The 12907-nt window shown below is 46.3% G+C and overlaps 1 protein-coding gene across 1 annotated transcript; it reads right to left on the bottom strand.

Moving 5' to 3' along the window:
- Positions 1 to 327: 327 nt before the first annotated feature.
- Positions 328 to 12267, bottom strand: OSGIN1 (oxidative stress induced growth inhibitor 1). Its single transcript, XM_036751582.1, has 6 exons — positions 12160 to 12267; positions 7452 to 7541; positions 4845 to 4981; positions 4296 to 4487; positions 3970 to 4061; positions 328 to 1788 (listed from the first exon to the last, which is right to left on the bottom strand). Exons 2-6 carry the CDS (start codon positions 7492 to 7494, stop codon positions 840 to 842), a joined length of 1413 nt encoding a protein of 470 aa, XP_036607477.1. The 5' UTR covers positions 7495 to 7541; positions 12160 to 12267; the 3' UTR covers positions 328 to 839.
- Between the last annotated feature and the right edge of the window lie 640 nt (positions 12268 to 12907).

Genomic DNA, 12907 nt, shown 5'->3' with positions numbered 1-12907 from the left:
TTGAGCTGGGGCAGAGGCTGAGTGAATAGAGGGGAAGGGGTTAGGTCCAAGATGCTCTAGAGGTAAACTGACATAATCTGGCAAATGCTAGGGTAGGGAAGGTGAAGGACAGGGAAGTGTCACCGAACGTCATGAGCCTACCACTTCCCTCCCCGGCACATCTTGTCAGTTTCCCACTTGCCCTTTCAAAGGCTCCATCCTTGTGACTCTAGCCTTTTACTCAGATGTGGCCAGAGATTTAGACAACATAGCCTCAGTTTGAGGTCGTTGGGATCGCCACACAAGGACAAGCTGGAACATCACAAAGACAAACTCTCTACAAAGACGTACTTTGGCAGCCATTTGGTTTATTCAAGATGTAATCCTGGGGAAGAGCTGAGGCCAGTAACCTCCTAGGGCTGAGTTCAACCAGTGTTGCTCATTGGCCCAGGCTTTGGGGACTTGAGAGTCTGAAGTTACAGAGGCCTGAAAAATCTCCAGTTTGGGTTCAGGAAATTCTTGAGCTGGTCAGCCCTAAATATACTTCTCAGACCCTGGTCCAGCCAGACCCACAAACACTGTACTTTTCCCAGGGCATAGGCCTGACCTTTGGGCAGCCCTCCCATTTTGGTCTATTAACAAGGAACTGGTCTTTAGAATCACTGCCCTTCCCATCCCCTCCCCCCCTTTATATTCACACAGTCGCCCTACAGAGAGACATCCCTCTAGGAGAGGCCCATGTTGGGGCCAGGCTCATGTCTGAGCCCCAGTCACCGTACCAGGCAGGACTGAGTAGGTCTCCTTCCTTGTCTAAGCTGGAGCTGTGAGGTTGGGGGCATGGAGGGTGGGTAGGGGAAGCCCTAGGGGGGCTTCCTATTTTCTTTCAGCAGGGAGCTGGCTATAGCCAATGCCCCTCCCTGCGCAAATCTCACAAAATTGTCTCCCACCAAGGGCCCCATGGCATAGAGGTTCCTCTGCCGGCTACTCTGGTAGGTAAAGGGGTCCACCTCAATGGGGTTCCTCTTGGGACTGAGCGGTTGGTCTGGGTCCACAGTTAGGTCAGTACCGCCATGGGCCAGGAAGGAGAGGTCAGGGTAGGAGCCGATAAGGACCAGCACAAGGGAGACCCTGAACACCTTATGTTCCCCATTCTGGTCCTGGAACACAGCCTGATGGTCCTCCTGGAAGAGGAGGGGCTGATGTTTAGGCAGGCTCAAGTAGCCTTGGTAAGCAGTGGAAGAGAAGACAGATTTCTCCCGCATCATCCGGTATACTTTTTGGTACTCTGGGTACATTGTCTTGGGGAGCTGATTGAAGATGAGGCCAGGGTCATCCACAGGCCGGCGGAATGCATGGATCACTGGGAGTTTGTAGTGCCGAGCGTAGAGGATAGCATCGGCTGCTGATAGCCCAGCCCCAACGATGAGGATGGGGTCAGATGTGGGGGTCACAGCCCTAGCCTTCATGGCCTCTTCTAAGGCAGAGAGCTCATAGTGAACATAGGGAAGATCCTCTCCAACAATGCCTAGCCGGGCTGGGCTGTCTGATGTTCCCGTGGCCAGGACCACATTGTGGGCTCGGAAGCTGAAAGGCTGCTGGTTCCCATCCGTGGTGGTCATAAAGCCACTCACTATAAACAGGGGTCTCCCGTCCTGCTGGCTTCTGGTTTCCCCTGTCTCTGGGCTCCCAATGTCCACAGCCGTGACCACAGAGCCACAGAAGAAGTTGTGGCTGAGTCCCTTCTTTACCACATAGTCCTGGTAATAATGGACAATGTCCCCAGCTGTGGCCCGGCTGTCCTGCAGGCCCCTGTGATGAGGAAAGTCAGAGGTCAGTCTCACTGGTCGGAACTATGTAGGCTCATGAGCCCTTATACCCTTCAGAAGGTACAGAAAAGATCAGCTTATGGCTTCCTAGTATGTCCAGTTACTCATATATAATGGTTGTTTTCTCAAAGGGACCAGCCCATTAACTTCTTTGAGGACAGAGGGCCCAGACTTGGAGTTGGGAAGACCTGAGTTCAAATCCTGCCTCAGGACTTGTATCTGTGTCAGGCACACTTACTATCTGTGTGACCCTGGGTGAGACACTTAACCTCTCTCTATCTCAGTTTCCTCATCTGTAAAATGTAAAATCTGTAAAATAATAGTATCTACCTCCTGGGGTTATTGTGAACATAAAATGAAATAATATTTGTAAAAGTGCTTTGCGAACCTTAAATCTCTATACAAATATATTTTATAGATACATATATAATATAAATATATTTTCTATGTAAGGCTTCTGTTGTTCAATCGTGTTAAACATTTCATGACCCCATCTGGGATTTTCTTGGCAAAGATATTAGAGTGGTTTACCATTTTCCAGCTCATTTTACAGATCAGGAAACTGAGGCAAGGTTAAGTGACTTGCCCAGGGTCACACAGCTAGTAAGTGTCTGAGGCTGGATTTGAACTCAGGTTTTCTTGACTCCAGGCCCAGCACTCTATCCACTATACCACCTAGCTGCCCCAATATGAATGCTAGCTATTAACTATAGTCCAACCAGATTGGGGTATGTGATAAGAATTTCTATCCATGCCCTCTCCCTTGAGGGGATGGGGACTGTAACAAGAGAGAGCTGGAAGGGGAAACAGCCAAAGGCAGAAAACGGGGCAGGGCAGAGATTGAGGGGGAGGACACTCTAGACAGGGTTAAGGCAAGGGTAAAGGATGAGGGCATGTTGTGTTGGCCAACATAACCTAGGGCTAGGACTTTGAGAAACTCGGACTACAAGTTTTGAGTAATTTTTGTAAACTACACTTTTGTAAGCTTATCCTTCTGTTGTGGGGCTGGGAGGTGCGTGGGTGGCTATTTTTTAAGGATTATGGAACACCACTATTGGAAGGGACCTAAGCACTCATTGAGTGCAATTCCCTCCCTTTAGAGATGAAGGAGTAGAGACCCATAACGTAGGTGTCCAGGATCTTTCCCATAAATCACTCGGCCCCTTAGCTCCTTAGTAAAATGTCCTTTTTGCAGTCTTGCTAAAGCATGCCTCCTGCCTCTCAGTGGAGAGGGGACATGCACTTGCCAGATGGGGCCAGTTTTTCCTTAACTGACCTTCTTTGTTAGAAGGCAGGGTTCTACATTTGTGGAGGAGTGATCACTGGAGAGTAACAGCAATGGAAAATAAAGAGCATGCATAAAACATTAAAAAAAAACAAATAAACTTTGTCTCAGGATCGAAGAGGAGACTGTTCATAAGTAGATAGGAATCAGAGCCACGTATTTAGAGATGGAAGGCACCCAAGAGGCTATGAGGCCCCCTTCCTCATTTTATACATAAGGAAAGGGAGGCACAAAGAGGTCAAGGAATTTGCCCACTTACACAGCTGGTAAATGTCTGAGACAGCACTCGAACACAGGTCTTTCTGACTACTATGCCACCCATGGAACAGTATGGTAGGGGCTGGTATGTGAGGGGATGCTGACAATGACCAGACCAAGTCCACCACTTATAATATGGGTGGGAATTAGGAAAGGGTTCAATTGGGAAAGCTAAGGACCACAGACTATTCTTTTTACAGAAAGCTAGTTGGTACAGCGGAGAGAGTAGTGGACTTGGACTCTGGAAGACCTGGCTACAAATCTTCCCTTAGACACTTAGCTGTGTGACCTTGGACAAATCATTTACCTTAACAAGGTTAGTGTGGGGATTGAAAGAGATAATATGTGAGGAGGACTTTGGCAAACTTTAAAGTGCTTTTTAAGCTGCTGCTACTACCACCACCACCACCACCACCACCACTATTGTCATCGCCACAGGCTGGGCCAAAAAAAAAAAAAACAAAGTAAAAGGACGCTGGACCAGGTCTAGAGGGGACGTTATCTTGCATTCTGGGTCTTCTGCCCCAACTAGGCTTGGGAGAAATGCATTCTTATGGTTTGGAGCAGCCTTCCTTCCCTACTTCTCCCTCCCTCTTCCCCAACTAGGCCCCTTCTTCTCACCTGCACTTCTTCCGAATCCAGTCCTTAAACTGCAGATCAGGGAGCCCCATCCACTCACCCTGGCTTAAGGTCACCATGGAGCCTTCGATGGACTAGATAAGAACAAAGACCTTTAGTCTCTACTTCCGATACCCCCCTTGCCCTTGGGTCCACTGAAGGGAGGGAAGACTAGGTGGAAAGAGGGACTGAGGAAGGTCCCTTCAGAAAGAGAAGATGGTACATTGGCCAGGGCAAAGGATACACAGGGCCACCCACTAGGAGCATGTTTTATCATTTGACTCCCCCCAGCCCCCTGATCTCCCCAAATGCTATTTCCCCCAACTCACATGCCAGGCACCTCCAGGGAGGTTGCGACCCAGGACCAGGTGGGGGATCATTCGCTCTGCTTGGTATTCCCAGGTGAGGACAGACTCAGTATTTCCTCCAAAATCTGTGTCTGGGCGCAGGAGAGCATCAAAAAGCAGGGCCACAGGGCTTTGACTTCTGCCCTCCAAGCCTTCTGATAGATAGTCCAGGTCCTACCAGGGAGAGAAAGATTTCATTCAGAGCTGGACGGCATCTTAGAGGTCATTGGACACAATCCCTTCATTTTACAGATGAAGAAATTGAGACACAAGGAACCTAAATGACTCCCCTAGGGTTCCTCGATAGGCTTGCCCAAGAACATGGGAGACTAGCTAGGGTGAGGATGGGCATGAGTCTCTCATCTGTTGACTAAATGCTGCTTACTATTCAAGACCAAATTGTGGGGATGGTAAAGGGAAGACACTGATAAAGTTATCAGTGTTAGACACTCACCAAGGAAATCAAGAGAAGGGGAAGGCCTCTGACTCAGTGGGTGAGTGGGCTTCTATGGGGTAAAGGCCCATACTGACCTGGTCCAGGATAGAGACATGTGGCTTCTCAGTCAGCTTCCTCTGCAGGATGGGATGTGGATGGATGGCATTGGCTTTCACATAAGGAGTATAGCCAGAGAGTAGGTAGGACAGACAGATTCCTGAAGGGCCATTGCCTGGTAGGGGAGAGACATAGTGATGGATGGCCCATCATTGCCAAGTCCAGTTTCTAACAGAGAAGAGATAGCTGCCCCAGGACATATCTCTCTATGAAGATCCACCAGTTAAAAACAACACAGAACAAAACACCTACACAACATGTTTGCGACAAGGCCTTTAAGTGTAAAAATGATGGCTACAAAATCCACAAACCAATGATCTACAGCTCCCCAGACACCTTGTCTTTGGACCCAAGCTTGTCTCAATATGAAGAGGCTCAGTGCTAGCCAGGTGTTTTATCTAAGCCCCAGACACAGGCTCAACAGTAGTAGCCTCAATGGCTCTCCCAAACTCAGCCTGACATCTGTTTGACGTTTAAAACCCTGTATAGCTTAACCTTTTCCTATCTTTCCAGCATTCTTACACTTAATGAGTCTCCTCCAGATACTCTACAATCCAGCTGTACTCCCATTCCTTGAACATGTCTCTGATGCCTGCTTTTGTTCTGGGTGTCCTGCATGCCTGGAATACTTTCCTGACACCTCTACCTCGGCTTCCCCAGTTTCCTTCAAGACTCAGCTCATGTCCTACCTTTTACAAGGAGTAGATATGGTCTCCCAGTCCCCTCAACTTCCATGTGCTTTCCCTCTAAGACTGACTTCCATTTGCACCTTAGGATAAAGTTATTTACTCTCCAATTAATTTTAAATTCTTCCTTTAAATATCTTTTATTGAATATTATTTTTGTTGCATTGTGGTCAGTCAAGGATGTGTTTAGTATTTATGTTTTTCTGCATTTGTTTGTGAAGTTATATCCCAACCCAAGGTAAATTTTTGTAAAGGTGACATGCAAGGCTGAGAAATATATAAACTCCTTTCTGTTCCCATTTAGTAATCACTAGAGAGCTATCATCTCTAATTTTTCTAAAATTCTATTCAGGTCTTTAACTTTTTTCCTCATTTATCTTTCTGTTAGATTTGTGTAAGTCCAAAAGGGGTATATGAAGATGTAACTACGAAGGCAGGTGTTCTTGTGTTTACTTACAAACCCTGACCTAAATCTGTTCCTACCTCTCACCTTACATTCTAGGTCTCCTAAAACTATTTTCTTGTCTGTTTAATAGGTCATCACTATCTCTTTGGCAACCCATACTCCAGAAAAGTCCCAGTGGTCAGAAAATGGGCAGCCAACTTGGGCATTAGACTATAAGCCTGGTAATAAGAATACCACCCAGGAAAGGAAAGCCAAATAATGCTGGCAGCCAAAATATAGGACCCTCTAGTAGCAAAATTGCTGCCACTTTTCTTGAAATGCACATACTAGAAGGGAGGCAGGGACTCTCATCCCAAGTAATTAGCCTCACTGCTGGCCAAAGGCATCAATGAGTTAATACAAGTATTAACTTTGTTCACCTTCCCTGGACTCTAGGAAGGTCAGCTAAAGCTATGTAGTACCACGAGTTAGGAGAAATCTGTTGGGTTTATACAATAACTAAGGATCTTGGATCAATATTGTCATTATTCTAACATCTCACATTCACCGATTTTTTTCCTTTTTTATTTATTTATTTTTAGTTTTCAACATTCACTTTCATAAGATTTTGAATTCTAAATTTTTCTCCTCCCTCCCTAAGACAGCATATGATCTGATATAGGCTATATGTGTACAATCATATTAATCATATTTCCACATCAGTCATGTTGTGAAAGAAGAATCAGAACAAAAGGGAAAAACTATGAGAAAGAAAAGAAAGAGAGAGAGAAAATAGTATGCTTTGATCTGAATTCAGACTCCATGGTTCTTTCTCTGGATATGGATAGTATTTTCCATCACGAGTCTTTTGGAATTGTTTCAGATCCTTGCATTGCTGAGAAGAGCTAAGTCTATCAAAGTTGGTCATTACACAATCACATTCACTATTTTAATAAAAGTTTACAAAGTATTGTCACATGGTCCGACAACAGAAATAGATATGACTTTACCAGTGGAAATGACATTTGAAAAGATGCATTACAATCTACTTTGCTGCTGTACCCTATCTGACTTACAACTGAAACCTCTTTTATGTGTTGCCTTCATTAGTAGAATATGAGTTCCCCAGGCACAGGCTGTCTTTACTTTTCTTTTTGTATCCTCAGCAGTAAGCATAGTGCATATAGTAAGAGTTTAATAAATCATTTCTTCATCCATCCATCCATTCTTCCTTCCTTCCTTTCTTGTCTTCCCCCTCTTCTTTTTTCTCTCTCTCTCTTCCCTCCTTCCTTTCCTTCCTTCCTTTCCTTCCTTCCTTCCTTCCTTCCTTCCTTCCTTCCTTCCTTCCTTCCTTTTTTCCTTATTTCCTCCCTCCCTCCCTCCTACCAAATGCTTATGGTAGGTCCTACAAGTATTACTATCCACACTCTTGACCAGCCTCAGGTCTCATGATCATTGGCACCTAAGGAATCAAGAACCTAGGAAACTCTTCTGCTTCATAAGGGACTACTCACCAATGATGATGACTGGGAGGGGCTCCTTCCACACAAAACACATAGCAGCCACAGGAAATGGTCTCAAAGCCAGAAACCAACCTGTCAGGGCTGAAGAAAGTGAGAATTATTAGGGTGACCCATGCACTGTTAAGCGTGGAGGTCCGCAGCCTCTCAGTTGGCCAGCAATGATCCTTGCACCACATCTATGGGGAAGTCAGAGGATAGAATTGGGGTTGGAAGCAAGTAGATCGATTACCTAGTCCAACCTTCTTATTTTCCATATAAGGAACTAAGGTCTATAGAGGGGAAGGGTTTGACCCAGAGCCAAAAAAGTAGTCAGCAGCAGGGAAAAGACTCCAGCCTAGGTCTTCAGACTCCAAATCCAGTCCTCTGTCCATAGCACCATAGTGGTGCTCCATTCTCAGACCTACCCTTCCCAAGTATCACACACTCTGTTCTAGAACCCTGCCTCGGTGGTGAGAGGGCCTCCCTAGACTAGAGGCTGTGGTCCCAGCCTGAGCCCAGGCCAGCTCTTTGCTTCCCCCAGACAACTCTCCTATCCCTTCAGTGTTTGTCAGTGGCTTCCTCCGTCCTTAACCCTGAAGAAACAGCAGCAGCTGCCCCTGGTTTCATTTTATGAGCGTTCTTGTCTTCATCTGATTCTGCTTCTTAGATCAGCCCTGACCTGTCTGCCTGTAAAGAACAACCCTCCCCTTCCTTTGATGGAATTTGAAAAAAATATATTCTTGTTACTTACTATATGTTAAAGGCATTTTGGCATAGTAAACCAGTAATGATAGGATACTGGGGGTAGGGTATAGGGGTTAATACCTGAGTGACAGCCATCAGCTTGGGGAAAGGGTAGAGTCAGTAATGTGAGCTAAGGAAGGTCCATTGGGCTCAAGGTACATCAATCATTTCTGCTCTGCAAATGAGGTCCCTTCCTTGTACTTCCAACAAGAGATAGGAATTTAGAAAGCAGGCCCCAAACAGGCTTAAAAAAAAACTGGAATGATCTCAGAGATTCCATCTAGGAAGGAGTGTTATCACTGGAGGGAGCAGATAATAATGGGGAATGACTTTAACGAAAGATAAAGAGCTGATGATGATGACAGTTTTTTAAGATGTGCAAAGTCCTTCATGTCCATTATCTAACATCTGTGATCTTCACAACAATTCTCCAAGGCAGGTTCTTATCACCCTCTTGCAACAGAACCCATATCTAGCAGTGCCCTGCTCCCTTCTAGGAAAAGTAATAATCTGCTACTATTGTGATAATCTCCCAAACTCAAATCTATCCCAATCTCAGTCCTTCCTATACCCTACTATCGTGATAATCTCTTAATTTGGTCTCCCAGACTCAAGTCCATCCCAACCTCAGTCCTTTCTATACACAGCTGCCCAAGTGACTTTCCTAGAGTATAGGTCTTCTGATCATGTCACCCTCTCCCCAGTAAACATCCACGGCTCCCTATTGTCTCTAGGATCACATAGAAACAGTCTAGTATTTTGAAACCTGGCCTTCAGCTATGTTTCTGCCGTTATTATATCTTACTTCTCTTTAGGTAGGTGTAGCAACAATCTGTTAGGAGCTGCTGTGGGGGTAAAAGACCAACACAAGCCCAACAACAACGCTGCCAGCACAGGTTCTTTGATCTGCTTTACTAAGGGAAGTAACATTAAGGGGCTAACAATCTCAGTTTAATTGAACACACAAATATCATTCACTTAGTTCGGGGGAAAAAGCCAGCACCCTGAGCTTCAGAGCAAATACAAACATCAACAGACAGACCTTGTCTGATTCAAATCTCAATGCATAGTTACCAGGGTTTAACAAAGTCCAAACGTCCAGGTTTACAAGCTGGAGGGCTCTTCACTACAGCTGCCCAGAGTCTCCGCATCAACACACCTCCAAGAGTGAGAGCCCCTCGCAAATAGCTCTGTTCTCTCTTTTTATACTCTCTTTAGGCGTCATCAAACGTCATCTGAGGGACCAGAACTTAGGCTCCTACTGTTGGCTCTGGTCTTAGCAACTCCCCTTAGGACCCTGAGGGCTTCACACCTACATAGGCTTAGCACCTAGTAGATAGGGGTTTGGGCCTGGGGTTTAGCACCTAGTAAGACTCAATCAAAGACACCCAACTCAATTGATTTTACAGTAGGAGATGCAGTGGATTGAGCCCTGAGCCCAGAGTCAGGCAGACCTGAGTTCAAAGGTGACTTCAGACCCTGGGCAATTCACTTTTGCCTCAGTTTCCTCAGCTGTAAAATAAAGACACAGCATATCCCTCCCAGAATTACTGTGAGCTTAGCATAGTGCCTATCCCATAGAAAGCACCTAGTAAATCCTGTTTCCTTCATTTCAGCATTTTATGGTCCAGTCAAACTGACCTTTGAGGTTTCTCCTACATAGTGGCTGATCTCCCACTTGTCTGGAATGAACTTCCTCTTTAGTGGCATCTCTTAAAGCCCTCTCTTCCCCTGAGCCCTTCCTGATCCCACCCAGCTGCTCGAGCCTCCTTGCCCCCAAATTACCTTATATCTGGTCAGATTTTGTTTGGGCAGCTGAGCGTCGCAGTGGATAGAGTGCTGGGTTTGGAATAAGAAAAACTCATCTTCATGAGTTCCAATCTGGCCTCAGACACTTACTAGCTGTGTGACCCTGGCCAAGTCACTTCACTTGTTTGCCTCACTTTTCTCATCTGTAAATCGAACTGGAGAAGGAAATGACAAACCATTCCTGCATTCTATCCACTGCATCAGCTAGCTGTCCTCGAATCCTGGCTATGGATATTATTGCTTGGACTCTTTTGATCTCTCCACCATACCACACCGCATCAGTTTCCTCTTTCGTTAAAAAAAAAAAAGGAGTTGGACTGGACGTAACTCTAACGTCTCAAGCCTGTGATCCTGGCCTGCGCCTGTTTAGGCTCAACAGGCTTCGAAGACAAGGTCAGAGGCTGTGTGCCAGGGAGAGGACACCTGTGGCTTTGAACTCCACCCTCACAACAGGGAAGTTGGACTCTCCCCCAGGGGAATAGGGGTGGAGAAGAACAGGTGCTCCCTTGAGGCCAGGGGTTGGGAACAAGCAAGGGACAACATTCCTGGCTCATGTACAAGAGATCTCGAATCTTCTCCATCATCCCTGAACTACCATTCACCTTAAGGCAGCTGCAGCTTCACGGCTGGTCCTGAGGAATTGAGGCGGGGCTGGTTTGGGTGCCAGGGCCACGCCCCTCAGACACACCTTCAATAACCTAAGACTGTACTAAAGGCATTGAGCCGCCCTGGGCATAGATGGAAAGTCAGCAAAGTTCTCACTGGGAACCTAGGATCTGGGAACTTAGCTAAAAGAGAGTTTAGAGTACAGTCTAATCTCATTTTACAGAAGAGGAAACTGAGTCCTACAGGGAAGTGACTTATCTAAAGTGAATTCCTTGAGAGGAGAGACTTTTTTTTTCTTTCTTCCTTTTTCTTTGTATCCCCAATGCTTAGCACGTAGTATGTGCTTAATCAATGCTTTAAGGTCATACAAATAGTAAGTCGCAAAGCCTGCCTTCTGACTTTAAATTCAGTCTCCTTCTTACACCACCATCGTTATCACAGAGGCTAACAATAATTTAATTTAATTTAATGCTAACAAAGGCATGTCCTGGAATGTTTATCATTGTGGAATTCACAATAAAAGATAAAATTTAAAAAAGCTTTGCAAAGCACTTTGCATCCATTTTTCACTAGATCCACCTGTAAGGGAGCTATGGTTATGATCCCCATTTTACAGAAGAGAGAATTAAGGGTCAGAGGGGTGAAGTCACTTGCCCAGGGTCACACAGCTACTCAGTATCTAAGACAGGATTTGAACCCAAGTCAGGAAGCACCCTACTTATGACACGGCCAAAGACTCTCAGAAATATTCTACTTTTTCACCGTCCCAAAGCCTGATGTCATCCTGGGGAAGATGCCAAAGGCCTCCTGGGATTTAACGATAACAGCTGTAAAAATAACTGCCATTTATACAAGAAAGCTGGCAAAGCCCTCTCTTTAGAGCCTCACAAGCACTCTCCCACAACACCCTGCAAGACATAAATGCCTCGTGGGTAAATGAATGAATGAAGTCTGAGTGAGTTACTCCAGGTATCACTACCTTGATTTTTCAGATGGAGAAACTGAGGCATTCTCAAATCTCACTAGGAATATAATAATGTTTCACATTTCTATAGCACTTTAGAAAATCAAAACACTCTCCACAACAGGCCAGTGAAGAGTTAGTCAAACGTACTATTAAAACTCCCATTTTCTAGAGGAAGAAACTGCCTCAGACCACAGAGCTTTTAAAAAAACAATGCCAGGGTACCCTCCGACTCCAAATCTGCTACTCTTTCCCACTGTGGTAGCCTAGGAGGGTGCTAAGTGCCATGGGAAGCCCCTTGGTATCCTCCTAGAAAATACTGTAGGAGTGAGGCTTGCTGCATCTCCGAATCAAAGGACCAGTGGATTTTATGCAGGCAGACGTCAATCACTAGCCCCCAAGACCACGCTCTGATGGCCTCTGGGAACACACCTGAGCTCTTCCAGCAACTGTCCGGTGGGTTTCCAGGAAACCAACCCTGCGCTGTCCCTAGGATCCTGGGCCCCAGAGGTTCTAGCTAGGGTCGATTTTCCCACAGGCATCTGGGGTGCTGTGGCACGACCCCCACGCCCCCCCAAAAAACCAACAAGCCCTCACCTGATCAGGGGCCACGAGTGAGAAGATCCGACAAGTCTCGATTTCTCAGGAGAACAAGGAGGCGCAGGGTCCCGGATCCTGCTAGTTCTCCAGGACACCCATTGCTCAGTGAGTATCCAAGAGTCTGAAAGCCCAGTAGGACGCTGAATTTATTGCACCGGGCTGCGGGGGGCGGGGTCAGGAAAATCACTTTCATAAGCGTGAGTCAGCAGGGTCCCTTCATATGAATGAACTGGAGCTACTCGGGTTACGGGCATGTCTGAGGGCCTTAAAGGGGCCGTACTTCCTTTCTGCCGCTACTTTCCAGAGTCCGTTCTCCCCCAGGGATTAACTCCCCGGGCTGGGCTTTCAGACTCGTCTACTGGAGCTCCGAATTAGCCGGAACATGAACCACAAGTTAGGCTGATCCCAGGGAGTAAGCTTCGTCTTTTCTGACCTGGGAGGGGAGGTAGGCTCACAGATAAAGAGCCAGAAGGAATTAAGAGACGAGGGATTTTGAGCTGGAAGGGATCGTGGAAAGTCATCGAGATCAGCAGACGAAGACACCGAGTCTCAGAGAAATCAAGTGACTTGCCCAAGGTCACGCAACTGAGGCAGGATTTGGACCGAGGACTTCCTTACTGAGAGTCCCGTGCCTTATTAGAGGAGCTTGGATCTCCCGGCTTGGAGTCTCTAAGACATGAATTTAAATCCAGACCCGGGTCATTTCCTAGCTTGTATGACCCTGGGCAAGTCATTTATAACTGCT

Source organism: Trichosurus vulpecula, chromosome 3 (assembly GCF_011100635.1).
Source record: "Trichosurus vulpecula isolate mTriVul1 chromosome 3, mTriVul1.pri, whole genome shotgun sequence".
NCBI lineage: Eukaryota > Metazoa > Chordata > Mammalia > Diprotodontia > Phalangeridae > Trichosurus > Trichosurus vulpecula.
The sequence above is the reverse complement of the archived record's forward strand: the minus strand, read 5'-3'. Positions and strand labels throughout refer to the sequence as shown.